This window comes from Muntiacus reevesi, chromosome 7, assembly GCF_963930625.1.
Source record: "Muntiacus reevesi chromosome 7, mMunRee1.1, whole genome shotgun sequence".
Classification (NCBI taxonomy): Eukaryota; Metazoa; Chordata; class Mammalia; order Artiodactyla; family Cervidae; genus Muntiacus; species Muntiacus reevesi.
This window is the reverse complement of record NC_089255.1, coordinates 12,023,708-12,044,858: the sequence shown is the minus strand read 5'-3', so window position 1 is coordinate 12,044,858 and position 21,151 is coordinate 12,023,708. Positions and strand designations below refer to the sequence as shown.

Below are 21,151 nucleotides of genomic sequence, written 5' to 3'. Positions count from 1 at the left end.
ATGGGCCATATGGTCTCTGTTGTGACTTTTCTCCTTTGTTGTTACCATGCAAAAGCAACCATAGACAGTGTAAAGGAGTGAAATTGGCTGTATTCCAATAAAGTTTTGTGTATGACCCTGAAATTTGAGTTTCATTAACTTTCATTGTCATTTTTTTAAATGTAAAGCTGTTCTTAGCTCATTGATCTTCCTGTACATATTTCATCTCACAAATATGTTTATAGTGATCTTTATGTTTTCTTATAGTGGTACCACTGTTGCTTGACTGACTTTGTTGAAATAAAATACCATTTCTGTTGGTCCCATTATGAGTATTTAGAAAATCATCAGAAATTTAAATAATATCTAAGATTGTTGATTATAAGGATATATATTAATTTTTCTTTGCCCTTTTAAAAAATAACTCTCTGAATAGTGTCCCTAGTTTTATTTAAGGTAGAGCCTTTAGCTGTGGGATTTTTTATTTTGGGCTTTTCTTGGAATTTTTAAAAAATTTCTTTCTTATTTAACTTAAGGGGGAAATTGAGGTATAATTTATATACAGACAAGGAAAGAAAATGCATGGATTCTAAGTGTACAGTGTGATGGATATACATACCAATATTCACAGCACTCCAGAAGTCTCGCTCATGTTCTTTCCTAGTCACTAACCTCTTTTCCCCCAATGTAACCACTACCTTGACCTTCATCACTGGAGATTGGTTTTGCTTGTTTTTGTACTTGATTTAAACAGTTATACTGCACCTTCTCTTGCTTTTGGCTGGAGCTTTTAGTTTTTATTTTTATGTATATAATACTTTTTGAAGGTTTACTGTAATTATCTGTCTCATAGAGTGAGGATAAACTTTTATGTAGTGGTTTGGAGATTTTATCTTTGACCCTGAAACTTTTTCAGAATTATGAAGAACTTTCATTTAAACAAATATCCTGAAAAAGTTTTTACTAAGGTAATCTTTCATCTGTTGTTGATATACTATACAAGCATGTTTATTGGCATCAGTATTGTTTGTAAAGGAATATAGAATACCTGTAATAATCATTTCAAGTGAGGTTTATTTATCCCCTGAAAATTTAACAAAATCAGATTTTGCCCCTTGTTTTTAGGAGTAAAAAGTATGCATCGCAATGTTTGTTTACTTGTTTTTCTGAAATAGCATTTTGATAACTTGAACTTGGTTATATGTTGAATATGTTTCAGTGTAAAACAGTATTGCAAATATCAGGTAGAATTTAAGCAACCCTTCAAAGAGGAATGAGGAATAAGCAAAGAGGAATGTTTTCTGTCGGTGTTTCTCTTTCCCTTTGACCTAATTTCTTCAGAGAAATATTTTGTTCTTGTGTTCTCAGGCCAGATTTTCCTGTGACACAGCCTGAACTAGATTAGAGGCTTCCCTGCCCTTTAATCCTTGCCCTGTTTACTACCATCAGTAACAATTATAAACTGGTGCCTGGTCAAAATATAAAGCCACTATCTTTTCCATTGATGGGAATTGGTGATAATGAATTTTGACTTGTGTTAATCAAAAGTACTTGAAATAGCTTGATCTTTTTCCTTAGGGAAGCCTTACTAGGTGATTGATGAATGGAATACAGAAGTGATCCCTTATCTAGTTTAAAATTTGTGTCTAGAATTTGTCCAGAATGTATATTTTTGATTGGCTTTTTGTTTAAGAGCAGACATTAATAATTAAATTGATTGAATTAATAATTAAATTTATTTTTTAAATGTGGTATTGTCTATTTTTTTAAACTTCGATTATTTTGTGAAGATTGAGGTGTGCTTGCCAGTGCAGTTTTTTTTTGTAATCTGTGGATAGGTAGTTGTAATATTCCCAAAGGACAGCGATTCCCATAGTTTAAAAAATCCTTTTTCTTTGCTTTTGTTTAGTTAGGTTATACAAAGGTAACACCAAAATGTGTTACTAGACCTACCAGCATGTAACGAATTCCTGTGTGTATTTTGCTCTGAATCTGTTAATAGTCCATATGGGATTCTCTACCATGCTGCTTTCTGAGGTCCTTGGTTACCATTAGTGGAATTAGGCCTGGAGAAGATTAAGAATATGTGCCTGTATCCAAAAAGAGAAAAAAGAGGAAATCACTTTTGTTTTAAACACAAGATATCTATAGTGATGCCTTGGAACTGAGAAACCCATTTCATCTTCACTTTTAACTGCCCTGCACAGTTTCCAAAAGCTGTATGATTATATTTTGTTAGTTTCTTAGTGGTGTTTTTTTAAAAAATGTATTTATTTATTTGACAGTGTTGGGTCTTGGTTGCAGCATATGGGATCCATGTTGCAGCATAGGGGATCTTGCGTTGTTCACGGACTCTCCAGCTGTGGTGCATGGGCTTAGTTCCCCATGACATGTGGGATCTTACTTTCCTGATCAGGGATTTAGCCTATGTCCCCTGCATTGCAAGGCAGATTCTTAACCACTGGACCATCAGGGAACTCCCAGTTTCTTAGTGGTTTTTAGGTCAAAGAAATAGGAATTAGTGGAATAAAGATAATAAGAAAGGTATAAAATAATTTTATATATTTACCAAGTCAAGGTCTTAAAAACGCTCACAAGTTTGAAAAGAACCTGAAGAATGTATATATATTTTACATTTTTTAGGGATTAAAATGGATTTTTCTCTTTCAATTTTTGTGTTTGTAATTTCTTGTAGTAAAATGTTAATTTTATTACAGATTAATTTATTTGTACTTTACTTTTCCCCCACAGTTTATTCATTCTAGTATTTGAATAAAATAATTAATACAGTGGTAGTTTTAAAAATTAACTTTAGTGAATTCCCTGGTAATGGTTAGATGACACCCCACTTTCACTGCCAGGGGCCCGGGTTCAGTCCTTTGCTGGGGAACCAAGATCTTGCAAACTGTGCATTCCCCCCCCCCCCCCAAAGAAAAACCCAAAACTTTAGTGAATGGAGAAGTCGAAAGAATTTCAACCAGTCTTTTCTCTAGATAAAATCTGTCACACCTAGCTGAAATGAATAGAATGTAGTTTACTGAACTCACATTTATCATCTATTTTAGGTACAAATTAGGCTGGCTGTTGTGACTAGTGGAGTGAACTACAAGTTTTTCGTCAAGTACATAGGTTTCAATTTTCAACAAGTCTTTAAAGTTAAATAGTATTTGAGTTATTTTTCTCTGTCCTTTTACAGCATCCACCCGCTTTGTGAAGTGTGAAAAATGTCATCATTTTTTTGTTGTGTTATCAGAAGCAGACTCAAAGAAAAGCATAATTAAAGAACCTGAATCAGCAGCAGAAGCTGTAAAATTGGCATTCCAGCAGAAACCACCTCCTCCCCCCAAGAAGGTATAAGTCCTCGCTCAGTGTTATAAACATTTCATCTTGAAAACATTTCATTGGTCCTCTCTCTCCAGTTTATATTGAATCTTAATACTAGTATGTAAACAAGTTTTGTAAGTTCTTTATAATATACACTGTGTCTGGCTGAATTTTTACTAATATTTGATACTTGAAATTTAGGTATATGATGCATTGCTGTTTTCCCATATCATGATTATTGTATTCACAGCAATGAAATACAGCTGATGGTTATTAGTGTTAATACTAAGTTAATCTAAAATGATATCCTTAAAATAGAACAGCTGGGGATTTGTTTTTGTTAGTTTGGGTCCCTAAATAACAGCAGCCTGCAGTTTTTCCCTCTTAAATTAATCTACTTTATTAGAGGTAAAACAGCCTCAGACTAACAATAGAAGCAAGTATTTTTTTCATGGCCAATGTGCCAGGGCACTCTTATATAACATTGTGACTTTTGTGGCGTTGGCTCTTTCTTGAAGTCTCAGGTGGATTGTGATTTAGCCATGTGAGACACCGCAGAGTATACCACCAGCTTCATTGGGTACTTGGTGTGTGCTTTCTGGGGAGGAGGAGCCTTGCTTCTGGGCTGTGTTATTATCTCTGGCCACGTTTCAGGTGGTGTTTGCACACTTACTTCTCACCCTCTGCTTTCTTTGACTTTTTAGATACCAGTGCATTTGTTTCTGCAAATGTGCTAAATCGTGGGTGTAATTCATGAGGAATGATGATTTTTAAAAACCATAACAACATAACATAAAACATAATATAACATAAAAACCATAACAACAACCATTATAGAATTTGTTATGTAAAAATAATGGGGGAAAATATAGCTATTAAGCTTTATGTTCCTCACTAATTTGTATAGACTTCAGAATCTGAGTCGGAGTTCTAGAGAATAAAGTTCTAGAAAATAACTCTCTTCAGGAGTTGGTGAATATTAGCAGTTAACTTCTGTTAACTAAAAGCTGAAAGAATTTACCCTAGGTACTAAGCCATTGTCAATAACCAAATTTCATATAGAGCTTTAGTTTCTACCAAGAATAAGAGTTTTAGATTGTCATTTAGATAAATGCATAGCTTTAAAGTTAATATCTGAGAAAAAGCTAAATGTTTGTGAGTATTAAAGCACATTGATACAGGTGGTATAATGATTTTTGAGTATATAATGCCTATTTTATTCTTAAAAATTTTATTCTTAAAAATTCTTAAAGAGATAGGAATACCAGACCACCTTACCTGCCTCCTTAGAAATCTATATGCAGGTCAAGAAGCAACAGTTAGAACTGGACATGGAACAACAGACTGGTTCCAAATCGGGAAAGGAGTATGTCAAAGCTCTATATTGTCACCCTGCTTATTTAACTTATATGCAGAGTACATCATGTGAAATGATGAGCTAGATGAAGCAAAAGCTGGAATCAAGATTGCCAGGAGAAATATCAATAACCTCAGATATGCAGATGATACCACCCTTATGGCAGAAAGCGAAGAAGAACTAAAGAGCCTCTTGATGAAAGAGGAGAGTGAAAAAACTGACTTAAAACTCAATCAGAAAACTAAGATCATGGCATCCGGTCCAATCACTTCATGGCAAATAGATGGGGAAACAATGGAAACAGTGATTTTCTTGGGCTGCAAAATCACTGTGAATGGTGACTGCAGCCAGGAAATTAAAAGACACTTGCTCCTTGGAAGAAAAGCTATGAGCAACCTAGACAGCATACTAAAAAGCAGAGACATTACTTTGCCGACAGAAGTCCGTTTAGTCAGAGCTATGGTTTTCCCAGTAGTCATATATGGATATGAGAGTTAGACTATAAAGAAAGCTGAGCACTGAAGAATTGATGCTTTTGAACTGTGGTGTTGGAGAAAACTCTTGAGAGTCCCTTGGACTACGAGGAGATCCAACCAGTCAGTCTTAAGGGAAATCAGTCCTGAATATTCATTGGAAGGACTGATGCTAAAGCTGAAACTGCAATACTTTGGCCACCTGATGTGAAGAACTGACTCACTGGAAAAGACACTGATGCTAAGAAAGATTGAGGGCAGGAGGAGAAGGGGACAGACTTTCAAAAATTAGGATCATTGGCATTGTTTATAGAATAGAAACTGGCATAGCTCTGGAGAAGTACAGGAATACTTTGTTAAGCTAGAGAACAAATGAATGATGTGTTGTATTTTTAAGGTTTGGGGCTTCTGAAATCATTGCTGCATAAGGTATCATGCCCTTGGCATTTTGTTTTGAATGAGAGTCTTTGTTCAAATTTAAAACTGTAAGCAAGTGAGTTCAGTACATAAGACTTCCTGTGGTCCCGTGGTTAACCCTGTGCTTCCACTTCAGGGGACACAGGCTCCGTCCCTGGTAGGGAAGGTTCGTGCTGTGTGGTACTGCCCCCCACCAAAAGTAAAAAGTGCTCGGTATTTAACTCTAATGTGTATACATTGTGATGACTTACAGTAACTTGTTCATTTCTAATAATTTTTCAGATTTATAACTACCTCGACAAGTACGTTGTTGGCCAGTCATTTGCCAAGAAGGTGCTTTCAGTAGCTGTATACAATCATTACAAGAGAATATATAATAATATCCCAGCTAATCTGAGACAGCAGGCAGAAGTTGAGAAGCAGACATCATTAACACCTAGAGGTTAGTGTTTTGATAATTGACCAAAATAGAGATTACTGTGCTTAGAGGTAATCCTTATTTGCAGCTCTTTGCTTTGGTTTTAAAATACTTGTAGTACAGTACAGCATTTTTCAAAATACAGGTTGCTTCCCGTTAGTGGTTCATGAAATCATTACAGTTCATTTCCAACAGCATTTAAAAAAGAGAGTTAATAAGTGTGAGTAGAAAATACCAGAGTCTGTTAACTTGTTAAGTATTATTTCTTAAAACTTTTTTTTCGGATACATGTGCTTGGGTTCTCGTGTACAAATTGAGACATCATTTTTGAGTTGTAGACTTGATCATAGGTAGTTCTTGTTGACTAGATCATTGCAGTGTTCTGTATACAACTCTTGAGTTCTTCTCTTTGGGGTTCAGGACACAGAACTTAATTTTCCTAAGTCAGAGATGTATGGAAATGGTACCTCTTATAGAACATATTCAGTACTCTTTCCGTTTTGGCCTCAGCTACACAGTGCAAGGTTCAGGGCAAATTTGTAAGTGATTCAAAGTATAGTTTCTATTAATGATAGATTCTAATGCACCAATGTACTGTGTAATGTCAACTTACTATGGACATGTATATGTTATATTAGCAGAATGGTTTTATTTAAAAAACTATGAATACAGTAAAATGTAAATACTTTAAGGGCTTTTTTTTTTTTGGCTGCTGCTAGGGAGCTGTAATTTTGGAGTTGTCCTACAGATATCTATTGTTTACATTCTTTTAGCTATGTTATAATTTTATGGAGTTTTGCTAAGTACTTTTAGTATTAAATTACTTTTAGTAGGTACTAATATTATAATTTATTGCCTTAATGAAGACACTTGTTCACTGCTTGAACTTACTGCAAAGTATTTACATAGTAGGATCAATTACTTTTTTAGGAAGTATAAATTATAGTAACTGATGAAGGACCTGGAACATTTATGAATTATAAGGTCCAAATGTTATTTGGTCATGGAACAAAATAATTTTTCCTATTCCTTCAGTCAGCAAATGAATAGTTAAGCTCTTCTAGGTGCTGGAAAAGCAAATGGTTATATGGTCTTTATAATATGAGGGATTTAAATTCTTATTGAAGACCTAAATTACTACATTTCTTTTCTTAAAATAAATAGCAACTTTGTATTTGACAGATGTGAATATTGGCAACTATACAGCCATCATTAAGCTTGTTTGGTTTTTTTTTTTAATACAGAAAAGAGGTAGCATATAAATTCTTTCATAATTTATAGAAAGCTGAAAAACATTAATGAATATATTCTTTATATTTGGAAGAGGGCAAGAAGTGGAATACTCCTTGTTTGTTCCCCTAAATTAAGCAAATATATAATATTTTCATGTTGCCATTTTCATCCTCTTTCTTAGAGTTAGAAATAAGAAGACGGGAGGATGAGTACAGATTTACAAGTAAGTGACCTCTCTTCAGGTCCTCCTCTGTAATCATTCTTCCTTTTTAGATTTACCTCAGTGAAGTTTGTCAGCACTAGTTGTGGTAGATATGTACTTGTTTGTGTATTACTAAGAAAGGCATTGTATATTATCTAAACCTGTTTGTTATATATGGCATATATAACTTTGGAACAGTTTCATAGGTAATTTGTGTAGTTAATAGATGTTGGGTTGTTGTAGATATTTGATTTTATCTTTTCTGTTGTGATATTTCTTATAACATAAAGAAATAAGTATTGTATGTAGTTTTCCTCTATAAATCTAGATCTGTATATTACCAAAAGTTGTGTTTTTAAAAATTTGTACCTTGAATGTTATATCCTTTTTTTCCTTAAAAAACAAAAAACAATTTAAGTTAATCTGCCTGTAAGTGACAGATTTTAAAGGAGGTATATTATCTTTCAGCTACTCTTTGCCAGAAACTACATTGTTTATTTTTTGGTGTTTATGAAACTTAATGTAGGCTTACAGATTATGCATAACCTCCAGCTCACTATCGAGAGCTCTAGACTGCCCCTGAAAGCATCAGGTGGTCTGATGGAGGGTGTGGAATGACCTGATGCACCAGTGACAGTGGCCGTTCTGATGTCTTACACTCACTTCTCTGGAGGTGGAGATAGCTGCTACACAGAGGAAGGGTAGAGGTTCCAGAGTTACCATAAAAAGATTCATGTTGTCACAAAAGACAAAATAGATAAACCAGTGTGAACATTTTTCACTTAAAAGTTTGATAAGTTTACATTTGCCTTTGAACCAAACAGTATTATACATCTAATATTTGGACATCAGAATATTGTACTATATATTCAGGATGAGCCATGAGAACATAATGAGTTCAGCAACTCTGGCATGAGATTTATTGCATGTAATAAAATATGCTGTCATTATATATTCATAATTTTGGGCAGGTGGCTGGTGAAACTAGTATGAATTAGTAAAGTCTATCATAGTGATTTAATACAAATGTTAGCAAGTAATAGTATTTAAGGACGTAAGCAAAATAATTTGTAATTACATATATTGATTGACTTAGAAATTTATATTTTTAGAGCTTATGTAGAATTTACTTTCATATATAATTTAGTCTTCTCCTATGTGGGGTATTAGGTTCTAATGTTAAGACATTGGGCCAAAGTCATATATAGTTCAAATATTCTTGGAAATTCCTTTGGAAATCACATGTTAGAGATGAATATGTGTCTCTTTAACATGTTAAGACTGATGGTTTCTTCCCCTCATCATTGGAACATAAATTTTTCTGATGTTAAATACCAGATGAACTAGTTGGCTTGCATATAAGGGCTGTGTTATACAGATACTTACACACTAGGAAAATAGTAATACTAAAAGTAAATTCTTCCAAAGCACATGTAAAACTATCTGCCAGGCACTGTTTGAAGCATTTTACACATGTATGCTCATTTCATCTTCCCCAAGCCTATTAGACAGAAACGATTATTTTCACCAGCATTTTACATATAAGAAAGTTGAAGCACAGAAATTTTAAGTTTTGCCCAGGGCCCTATTGTTCCATACAACTAACTGTTCTAGCCTGCTTACTTCATAGTCCTCATTGTAAAGAGCTACTTAGGCAGTAGGAGATGTGCATGGACAGAGACTTAACTGAAAGGACAGGAGTGTTTTCTCACGTTTAACCTGGGGCATATTTTCATAAATGGAATGACAAACATCATTTGTTCTGTACTATTTAAACTATTCCTCTTTTTTAAAAAAACTTAAATCATCAAGGTGAATATATGTGTCATGTGATTCCACTGTAGGTAATATGCTTCTTACAATTTTGTTCAAGTTACCTAAATCATCTTTTCCCCATTGGGCAGACCTATTCTTCAGCCAAGCACCTCCTTCAGTTGAGTTGAGTTCAGTTCAGTTCAGTTGCTCAGTTGTGTCCGACTCTTTGCAACCCCATGAATCGGAGCACGCCAGGCCTCCCTGTCCATCACCAGCTCCTGGAGTCCACCCAAACCCATGTCCATCGAGTCGGTGATGCCATCCAGCCATCTCATCCTCTGTTGTCCCCTTCTCCTCCTGCCCCCAGTCCCTCCCAGCATCAGGGTCTATTCCAATGAGTCAACTCTTCGCTTGAGGTGGCCAAAGTATTGGAGTTTCAGCTTCATCATCAGTCCTTCCAGTGAACACCCAGGACTGACCTCCTTCAGGATGGACTGGTTGGATCTCCTTGCACCTCCTTATGCTGTCACAATTCCTAACTAGATTTTGCTGAAATTTAAAAAGAAAAGTTTTTTTTTTAATTTTTTTTTTTGCTTGGTAGGGGACAGCTACCTAACTGAAGACTGTATTTTTTTTAACCTGATCTGAATTGTAATGAGGCATAGCATTGTGCATTATTCACTGACCATTAACCCTCAAATGTAGTACAGTTTAATTAAATTCAAATGTTTATTTAATGCCTATTATTTCTGGTGAAGAGAATAACCCCTTACCAAAGGATGTGACCCAAAGATAGTTTGAAAATGACAGCCAGATGGAGCAGGATTTCAGTAGTATGTTTGCTGAACATCTGTCTGTTGGTTTGCTTAAAATAATAAGGCATTGGAAAATACAGATATTCTTAGAAACAAGTTACAACTAAATCTAGAAAATACAGACATATGATACGAGCCCAGGTACCGTAAATGCTGAGAGTTAGGAGCAATGTGAATATTTACAAATCTAGCTAGTTGAAAAGAGTATTGGGATTCTTTCCTTCAGCTGAGAGGGTTAGAATAAGATTTTTTTAAAAAGGGATCCAGCTGATAAACTCTTGGTTCACCAGCACTATAATTCTCGTATAATTAACATTGTATGTCTGGTAAAGGAAAGGCAGTGATCCAGCTGAGATCCTATAAAATCAGAAGTTCAGGCAGGACCAGGGAGAATGAGTTATATATGTTATATATGTTATGTCAGACATAGGCAGGTGTCTATGTGTTTAAACACATGACTGGAGGTGTCATGTGTTTAAAATTGATAAGCATGAGTTATATATGTTATATATGTTATGTCAGACATAACATAAACATATAGTTCCATTTTATAGATTAGGGCACAGAAACACAAAGTGTTTATGATGATATAGCTTAGGATCATATAGCTATTCAGAGGCAAAGAAAGGACCAAATTTCTGAAGCTTTCTGACTCCTGACACTGTTCTCCTTCTGTTATACTGCCTTTTCAGTAAAAGGATATTCTTCATACAGTTTATATAAATAAGGAAGGTAAAAAGAATACATTTCCTTTGCTTGAGGTTCTGTGAATAATCATCATGTATTACACATTTGTCATTAGATAATTTGAGGTTTCCTTCTCTTTTAGGTAAGACAAAAAAGTCAGAATATTTACTCGTTTTTTTCCTAAATAAGTAATTGGTTTTAGATGTAAGGTTTTATTGGGCATTTTTTCACGTGAAAGCAAATGAAGCTCTGATACCTTTGGCATTTTTTCAGAGTTGCTTCAAATTGCTGGAATTAGTCCACATGGTAATGCTTTAGGAGCATCAGTGCAGCAACAGGTAAATCAACAAATACCTCAGGAAAAACGAGGAGGTGAAGTATTGGATTCTTCCCATGATGACATCAAGCTTGAAAAGAGTAATATTTTGCTGCTTGGACCAACTGGGTCAGGTAAATAACTTACTTAAAAATTTACCACTCATTTAAGAAAATAGAATATAAATGTAACCAGTGTCTTATGACTGGGGGATTCTTACTCTTAAGAAGAAAACCTAAGGCCCGTTGTTACTGTTTCTATTCATAGGTAAAACTCTTCTGGCACAAACTCTAGCTAAATGCCTTGATGTCCCTTTTGCTATCTGTGACTGTACCACTTTGACTCAGGCTGGATATGTAGGTGAAGATATTGAATCTGTGATTGCCAAGCTGCTCCAGGATGCCAATTATAATGTAGAAAAAGCACAACAAGGTATGTTTCAGCAAGTTTGTCTGTCCTCAGATATAGTCTGTTGAGGAAGCAGTCTAGAGATAATATATTTTTTGTTTCGAGTCAAGGAGTAAAATTCAATAACTATATAAAAGTAGCTATGTTTAAGTTTTCTAGCATACTGAGGGCCACAGAGTTTGCTTTGTATTATTGTCATAAGGTGGCAATACTACTACAGTGAAAACAGGCCAGATTATTTGTAGGCCAAATTATTTATTCCATTCTGTTCTAACTTTCCTCCAGACTCCTAATGCTGAAATGGGTTGGGGGAGGGGGAAAAGATAAGTGCAAGAGAGTGCAAGATGTATATAGAAACATGTTAAGTTGTCTGCCTAGGGAGTGTCATAGATGCTACATTTCTCCTTTTCCTCTCTATCATCTCTCCTTGTTTACATGGAGAGCTTGACAGCTTCCTGTCTAAATTCCTTTAAGACAAGAATATAGATGGAAAAAATAAGCTGAAGTTTAGCTAGTACCAGCCTTGTATCCACCTTTTGCTTTCACGCTGTACCTCTATCTCTGCTTCTTAGAATAAAGAACCTGAAAACATCAGTGGGTAGCTAACTATAATAGTCATAGAGAATTGGTAATCTTACCCAAGTGTTATTTTTACCCAAATGATGTAAGAATAAATTATAAAACGTTTACACAAAATGATGTGTGGAAAAGTTAGCAGTATATTTTTATTGTATTAAACTATTGCATATGTTGTGTTAAAGATTAAATACCTTGCTCTCTAGCTACCTAGCCTTTTAAAGCTTAGGTTGTCTTATGTATGTCTTTTTCATATTATAAATAGAATCCTCCTTAAATTATAGGAATTGTCTTTCTGGATGAAGTAGATAAGATTGGCAGTGTGCCAGGCATTCATCAGTTACGGGATGTAGGTGGAGAAGGCGTTCAGCAAGTAAGCAGTTGAATATTTTGTTCAAGCCCACTAAAAGGAAGGGAATACAACAGCCTCCCAAATATTGTACGTTTGGTTTCACATTCAATTAGATTTTGTTTTATTTCTCCCACTCTAAACTTCCCAGACTATTTAGTTCAGATCCTAAGAGAAAGCTGTTGGCGATTTTAAACACCTAATTACCTTTGTTAGGAAATTAAAGATATTTTAAAGAAGTAAATGAAATTTAATTTTTGTTGGCTTATTCCACCAAGACCCAGTTAAACATTTCTAAAGGACGCTTGAAGAAAGTTCTGATTCTAACTAGGCATAAATGAACTATGTACGTGTATTTTATTCTTTTCACTTAGTTAGAAGATAAAATAGTGCTCTAGTCCTTGTAGAGTCATAATTAAAGTCATAATGATCTGTTGATTAACTTGACTTTTTACTGGTAACTAATTATGACATAAACTACAGGGTAAGGAAAATTGCTTTTGTTTTTTGACCAGGACATAGAGAGGTCCAATCACACATATAAAATGTGCTAGGTAATGTTTTTTTATAAAGGTATTTCCAAATACAGCTATTCTCAAAGTAGAGTAGAATTTTAGTAGAAAGACAGATCTTCAAATATTTTCAGATTTTGAATGTTCCCATGTGGTTGGATAGCATTTTAGAGAGTCCTAATTCTGTCTTTATGTTAGAATTATGTCTTTACCATCAAAAACAACCTCTCAGGTTGATTGTTTTCTGAATACATCAGGAGTCCTACACTATTCCAAATAAATTTATGAATAATTAAATATGATAGTATATTTTCATGTTAGTTATAGAAATGTGGAGGTGTTCTTCAGTTGTGCTCATTGACCATACCGACATATTATTTTCCCCATTGAATCCCATTATCTAAAGTATAATAAATAATACACTTATATAATGATGCCATAAATCATTTTTTCTTTATTTAGGGCTTATTAAAACTATTGGAAGGCACGATAGTCAATGTTCCAGAAAAGAATTCCCGTAAGCTACGTGGAGAAACGGTACAAGTTGATACAACAAACATTCTGTTTGTTGCGTCTGGTGCTTTCAATGGTTTGGACAGAATCATCAGCAGGAGAAAAAATGAAAAGGTAAGTTTTTCTGAATAGTTACTAGGAGAGCATTTAAAGTTAGAGGATAGACCCTCAGTTTCTAATCTTGTGTCTGCTTTCTGCCAGTTAGGTTTTCTTAGAGTACACCAGAAATATATTCCTAGTTATTTTTTAAATTTCAGAGTAGTGATTTGTAAGATTTCTAAATATCATCTTTATATTGGCATTTTTAAAGTGTGACTTGATGATTTTGATTGTATATTCATCTGAATTTTTTTATTATTTGAGGTAACTGCTGAATCAATAAAATTTCTACTCATTTCTCTTTCCCAGTTCTCTAGAGCACAATAAAGAGCTTGTCTTCATTGCCCCTGCCCATATAGTCTTCATAGATCACAAATGGAGGAAAGTAGTTTGGAGGTTGAGGGAGGGTTGTGATCTCACCTAATTTATAGATATTTCTTAAACATTCTTATAAGCCTTGATTTTAGCTGGAATTTATTTTTTCATATCCTCAAGGTTCATGCCCAGTACCTACTTACGATAAAACATAATATCAGCATAGTGACACGAAGCCCCAAAACATGCCTATTTTCCATGCTTTTGAGTTTTACATAATAGCTACAAATGATGCCTTTTATATAATATGTTCTGCCTAAATGAATGTCTCATAGATCGCCTCTGTACTGCCTGCTCTGTCTCCTTGGCCTTACGTTTAGCGGCAGTTTCCTTGAGTTTTTTCGTTTGGTAGTAGTAGCTACCAAGTAGCCGTGCTGGTGGAGCAGTTGCCTGCGGTCATCCTTCCACAGCCTAGATGAGAAACCTCTTGTAAGCCTACCGGCTGAGCCGTGTAGCGCTATCGCTTCTCAGCATCAGACCGTATTCAGTGTGGATCAGGGTCAGCTCAGTCGCTCAGTCGTGTCTGACTCTTTGCTACCCCATGAACTGCAGCATGCCAGGCCTCCATGTTAGATTTTTATTTTTTATGTTAATCAATTTGTGTTTTTCTTGCTTTTGAAATTCTGCACAAGTTAGCCTAAAAAAATTAGAAGAAATTATTTCTTCTTGTGTGCATGCACATGTTTGGGTATGAGAGAGATGGGGGAGGGTGGGAGATAGAACTTTATATTCGAAATTCTGTAACCAAAAGCAAGGACCATATTCTTATATTTATTTATAATTCATACTTGCAAATAAAATTGAAACTAGAAACATGTGGAAAAGAACAGTTAAAAGTAACGTTAGTAAAGAGATCAGAAACGGATAGAAGGTTTTGTCATTTCAACTTAGTGGAAATTAAGTCACTGTTATGGACTTCCCTGGTGGCTCAGAGAGTATAAAGTGTCTGCCTACAATGTGGGGGATTGACCCGGGTTCAAGCCCTGGGTCGGGAAGATCTCCTGGAGAAGGAAATGGCAACCCACTCCAGTACTCTTGCCTGGAAAATCCCATGGACGGAGGAACCTGGTAGGCTACAGTTCATGGGGTCGCAAAGAGTTGGACACGACTGAGCAACTTCACTTTCACTTTCACTTTGTCTATCTTTGAACTTCTTAATGAAATTGGGGAGAAATCATGAGCTAGTTTTCATTCCCTGAAAGAGGAAGGGTATAATCTCTTCATGAGAGACAAAGATTTTAAAGGATAGATTTTTATGAAAAGAAGACAGTGATATGAGAGTCTTTAACAGTGATTTTATGAAGGATTGAACACTTCCATTTGGCTATTGTTTTTATCAAACCTCATTGAAAGCCAGGCTTACAGTATTAAATAATAAACCTATATCCTAACCATATGAAAATGCTTGCAGTCCTAAGTTTTACTCCTATTGCCTTTGCTCATGTTTTCCCCTACCTCAGTTCAGTTGGCAGATACATGTTCATTCTTTAAGATTCTGTTAAATGATGAGTCACTTCCTTTGTGAGGACCTTCTTGGTCACTTCCTACCCTCCCTTCCCAGATTGTGCCTCTTTTCTTCCTTTCCACTGCTAAGGTTTCCTACAGTTGTCCTTCATTGCAGTTATGATGCTTTAATGTCTTCTTGTGTTCTCACACTTAGAGAACGAACCGGCGGGGAGGATGGGGGTAAGGAATAGTTAGGGAGTTTGGGATGGACATGTTCAGTTCAGTTGCTCAGTTGTGTCTAACTCTTTGCGATCCCATGGACTGAAGCATGCCAGGCTTCCCTGTCTATCATCAACTCCCGGAGCTTGCTCAAACTCATGGCCATCGAGCCAGTGATACCATCCAACCATCCCATCCTCTATTGTCCCCTTCTCCTCCTGCCTTCAAACTTTCCCAGCATCAGGGTCTTTTCCAGTGAGTGAGTTCTTTGCATCAGGTGGTCAAAGTATTGGAGTTTCAGCTTCAGCATCAGTCCTTCCAATGAATATTCAGGACTGATTTCCTTTAGGATTGACTGGTTTGATCTCCTTACAGTTCAAGGGACTGTCAAGAGTCTTATCCAGTACCACAGTTCAAAAGAATCAATTCTTCACCGCTTAGCTTTCTTTATAGTCCAACTCTCACATCCATACATGACTACTGGAAAAACCATAGCTTTAACTAGACGGACCTTTGTTGGCAAAGTAGTCTCTGCTTTTTAATGTGCTGTCTAGGTTGGTCATAGCTTTTCTTCCAAGGAGCAAGTATCTTTTAATATCATGGCTGCAGTCACCATCTGCAGTGATCTTAGAGACCAAGAAAAATAAAGTCTCTCACTGTTTCCATTGTTTCTCCATGTATTTGCCATGAAGTGATGGGACTTATTGCCATGATCTTTGTTTTTTGCTTGTTGAGTTTTAAGCCAACTTTTTCACTCTCCTCTTTCACTTTCATCAAGAGGCTCTTTAGTTCTTCACTTTCTGCCATAAGGGTGGTGTCATCTGCGTGTCATCTGGGTGGACATGTACACACTGCTATATTTAGAATGGATAACCAACAAGACCCTACTGTATAGCACACAGAACTCTGTTCAGTGTTATGTGCCAGCCTGGATGTGAGGGGAGCTTGGGGAAGAATGGATACATATATATGTATGGCCGACTCCCTTTGCTGTTCCCCTTAAACTATCACAACACAGATAACCGGCTACCCCAATACAAAATAAAAAATTAAAAAATATATATATTTTTATGTGTTCTCACTATAAATAAACACCTTTAAGTTAGGATAAGAAATGTCTTCAGGTTTATATCCCCAGTGTTTTATAATAATGCTTATTAATAAATGTCAATATATATATATTTATAATATATATAAACCTTACCCATGGACATCACCAAATGGTCAATACCAAGATCAGATTGATTACATTCTTTGTAACCGAAGATGGTGAAGCTGTATACAGTCAGCAAAAACAAGACTTGGAGCTGACTATGGCTCAGATTGTTAGCTTCTCTGCAAAATTCAAGCTTAACCTAAAGAAAGAGGGTAAAACCAACAGGCCAGTCAGGTACAACTTAAATCTCCTATGAATAACAGTGGAGGTGATGCATAGATTCAAGGGATTAGATCTAGTAAACTAGAGTGGCTGAGGAACTATGGACAGAGCTTGGTAATATTGTTCAGGAGATTGAACAAAACCATCCCAAAGAAAAAGAAAAGCAAGAAAGCTAAGTGGTTGTCTGAGGAGGCTTTACAAATAGCTGAAGAAAGAAGAGATGCAAAAAGCAAGGGAGAAAGGGAAAGGTACATCCAACTAAATGCAGAGTTCTAGAAAATAACAAAGAGAGACAAGAAGGCCTTCTTCAATGAACAGTGCAAAGAAATAGAGGAAAAACAGCAGAAGGGGAAAGACTAGAGATCTCCTTAAGAAAATTGGAAGTATCAGAGGAACATTTCATCCAAAGATAGGCACAATAAAGGACAGAAACAGGTAAAGATCTAATAGAAGCAGAAGAATTCAAGAAGAGATGGAAAGAATACATATAAGAACTGTACAGAAAAGATCTTAATGACCTGGATAACCATGATGGTGTTGGTGTGGTCACTCACTCAGAGCCAGACATCCTGGAGTGTGAAGTCAAGTGGGCCTTATGAAGCACTGCTGCCAATAAAGCTAGTGGAGGTGATGAAATTCCAGCAGAGCTATTTAAAATCCTAAAAGATGGTGCTCTTGAAGTGCTTTACTCAATATGTCAGCACATTTGGAAAACTCATCCTTGGTCACAGGACTGGAAAAGGTCCATCCTCATCCCAGTTCCCAAGAAGGGCAGTACTAAAGAATGTTAAACCACCAGACAGTTGCACACATCTCCCATGCTAGTAAGGTCATGCTCAAAATCCTGCATGCTGGGCTTCAGCATTACATGAACTGAGAACTTCTAGATCTTCAAGCTGGATTTAGAAAAGGCAGAGAAACCAGAGGTCAAATTGCCAGCATTCACTGGATCATAAAAGCAAGGGAATTCCAGAAAAACATTTGCCTCTGTTTCATTGACTACGCTAAAGCCTTTGACTGTGTGGATCATAACAAACTGTGGAAAACTCTTAAAGAGATGGAAATACTGAACCATCTTACCTGTCTCCTGAGAAACCTGTATGCAACAGTTAGAACCTTGTCTGGAAGAACTGACTGGTTGAAAAAGAAGTATGACAATGCTGTTTGTTGTCACCCTGTTTATTTAACTTACACGCAGAGTATATCATGTGAAATGCCGGGCTGGATGAGTTAACAAGCTGGAATCAAGATATTAATAACTTCAGATATGTTGGATGATACCACTCTAATGGCCGAAAGTGAAGAGGAACTAAAGAACCTCTTGATGTGAGTGAAGGAGGGGAGTGAAAAAACTGGCTTAAAACTCAGTATTAAAAAAACTCCGGTCTCATCACTTCATGGCAAATAGATGGGGAAACAATGAAAACAGAGAGTTTATTTTCTTGGGCTCCAAAATCACTGCAAATGGTGACTGTAGCCACAAAATTAAAGGATAATTGCTCCTTGGAAGAAAAGCTATGACCAACCTAGACAGCATATTAAAAAGCAGAAACATCACTTTGCCAACAAGTTCTGTGTAGTCAAAGCTATGATTTTTTCAGTAGTCATGTACAGATGTGGGAGTTGGGCCATAAAGAAGGCTGAGTGTGGATGAATTGATGCCTTCGAATTGTGGTGTTGGAGAAGACTCTTGAGAGTCCCTTGGACAACAAGATCAAACCAGTCAATCCTAAAGGAAATTAACCCTGAATATTTGTTGGAAAAAGGACTGATGCTGAAGCTGAAGCTCCAGTGTTTTGGCCACCTGATGCGAACAGCAGACTCATTGAAAAAGACCCTGACATTGGGAAAGATTGAAGGCAGAAGGAGAAGAGAGCGACAGAGGATGAGATGGTTGGTTGCCATCACTGATTCAATGGACATGAACTTGGGCAAGCTCCAGGAGATGGTGAGGGACAGGGAAGCCTGGCATGCTGCAGTCCACGGGGTTGTAAAGAGTTGGACGTGACTTGGCGACTGAACAACAGCAAGCCTGCAGAGCAGAAGTGGAGACACCTAACTGAGGACAGACTTATGGACACGGCTGGAGCGGGAGGAAGGAGAGGGTGGGATGTATGGAGAGCATACATGGAAACTTACATTACCATGTATGTAGCCAGTGGGAATTTGCTTTGTGATTCAGGGAGCTCATACTGGGGCTTGGTAAACCTGGTGGGGTGGGGAGGGAGGTGGGAGGGATGTTCAAGTGGGAGGGGACATGGGTAAACCTATGACTGATTCATGTTGATGTTTGGTAGAAGCCAACAGAATACTGTAAAGCAGTTATCCTTCAATTAAAAATAATTTTTTTAAAAAAGAAAAGGTACATCCTAAAAATTCTTTTTTAATGTTTACATTATTGAATGCAAAGTATTTTGCTTTCTGATAGAGTCACTGTCTATATACATAGCTTAGAGTATTTAGAATGAATTTTTAACTTAGACTGTTTTCTCATATATCATGTACTTCTGTACTTTTTTTTTTCTCTTGTACTTTTGACGAAACTTGTATGACATATCAAAATCAAACTTTATGATTTACCTGAAGTATAGTTCTTTATACTGAGTAAAGCAAGGTCCACACATCTTAGATACAGAGCCTTTTGCAACAAAGTTACCATTTTGTGTGATGTCATCCTTAACATGCTCTTTTTTTAAAATCTAACTCATACAGTGTTCTAACTCATCGTATAATCTGATAGTATGCAACCCCAAATCATGATTTTAATAGAATGCTTATCAATGACTTAAGACAGTTGTGGATAATTTACTTGTAAGGCTGCTTGTTCCATAGGCCTTACTCCTGTTTAGAGTATTACAGAATTGACTTTGGTTACAAAATAATTACTACTGTCTCTACTTTCTTGCACATTTTGGAAGTTACACTAGTCTAGAGGTCTGGGAAATGTCCTTCAATATCATAATCTGAGTTCTAAGGAACTTCCCTTCACAGCTCTTACCTATTTTTACTAGAATTCATTCTTCTGAGAGTTGGTTGGGTTCTCAGTTCTGAAGGCAGATAGACCTCTAAGTTTGAACCCTGGCTGTTAACCACTAGCGGAAATGAGAGCTTGGTCGAAGTACTTAACCTCTCTAAGCCTTTTTTATTCATTGTAAAATATAAATGATAATACTTTCTTCTGTTGCAAAGATCATGTGAGATATGCATGCAACATGCTGAACACCATGCAGCTTCATTCTGTTATTTGTAATACCTGTGTTTTCTTTGGCAGTATCTTGGATTTGGAACACCATCTAATCTGGGAAAAGGTAGAAGGGCTGCAGCTGCTGCCGACCTTGCCAATCGAAGTGGAGAATCAAATACTCACCAAGACATTGAAGAAAAAGATCGCTTATTACGTCATGTGGAAGCCAGAGATCTCATTGAGTTTGGCATGATTCCTGAGTTTGTGGGACGGTTGCCCGTGGTAGTTCCTCTGCATAGCCTAGATGAGAAAACACTTGTACAAATACTAACTGAGCCACGTAATGCTGTCATCCCTCAGTACCAAGCCTTATTCAGCATGGATAAGGTTAGATCTTTATTTTTTATACTTACTTATATATATATTTTTGCTATATGTTAGCCTAAACTCTTCATATGTTAGCCTAACAAGTTAAAAATCAGTACTTCTCATCTGGAATACCAGCCTGTGTGTGAGCACTCAGTTGCTCAGTCGTATCTGACTCTTAGCCACACCATGGACTGTAGCCTGCCAGGCTCCTTTGTCCATGGAATTTTCCAGGCAAGAATGCTGAAGTGGGTTGCCATTTCCTTCTCCAGGGAATCTTCCCAGCCTAAGAATTGAGCCTGTGTCTCCTGCATTGGCAGGCAGATTCTGTTGAGAGAAACAGGCCAGCCTATTACTCACTAAATATGGATCTAGGAATCAGGGAAGGCCCGTTGTATTGTGTTACACACTTATGAGTTGGCTTAAGTTTTTTCTTAAAGTCAGCACTGTAGCTTGAAGCGTAAGGATAGATATTGAGAGAAGTTATGCTAGCAGCCTACCACTAACCCCTCAAGCTAGGCACACAGAATTGTCTTTTCAGCCTTGATATTCTAAATCCTTTCATTATGACATGCTAGGTATATTTTTTCCTAAAGTTAGCTGTCACATCTACTTCTCTGCAGTTAGACACTTGGAGCCGTATATCCAATCAGATAGCAAATGTTTGGGTTTTATGAACTTAGTGTCACAAAACATTAGTCTCCTTATCTCCACTGCTGCTCTTTCTACCTCAAGTCAGTCTCCCTTATC

At 36.5% G+C, this 21,151-nt stretch overlaps 1 protein-coding gene across 2 annotated transcripts in view; it reads left to right on the top strand.

The window, feature by feature from the left end:
- Positions 1–21,151, top strand: part of CLPX (caseinolytic mitochondrial matrix peptidase chaperone subunit X) — a 35,769-nt gene that overhangs the window by 9,069 nt on the left and 5,549 nt on the right. The window contains exons 4-11 of one of the 2 annotated variants that reach the window (XM_065940495.1): positions 3,176–3,330; positions 5,833–5,992; positions 7,383–7,424; positions 10,934–11,110; positions 11,244–11,408; positions 12,245–12,333; positions 13,284–13,448; positions 20,123–20,422. In XM_065940495.1, coding sequence (XP_065796567.1) covers positions 3,176–3,330; positions 5,833–5,992; positions 7,383–7,424; positions 10,934–11,110; positions 11,244–11,408; positions 12,245–12,333; positions 13,284–13,448; positions 20,123–20,422 — 1,253 coding nt within the window. The remainder of the gene's footprint in view (positions 1–3,175; positions 3,331–5,832; positions 5,993–7,382; positions 7,425–10,933; positions 11,111–11,243; positions 11,409–12,244; positions 12,334–13,283; positions 13,449–20,122; positions 20,423–21,151) is intronic. The other variant, XM_065940496.1, reaches the window with a different exon arrangement.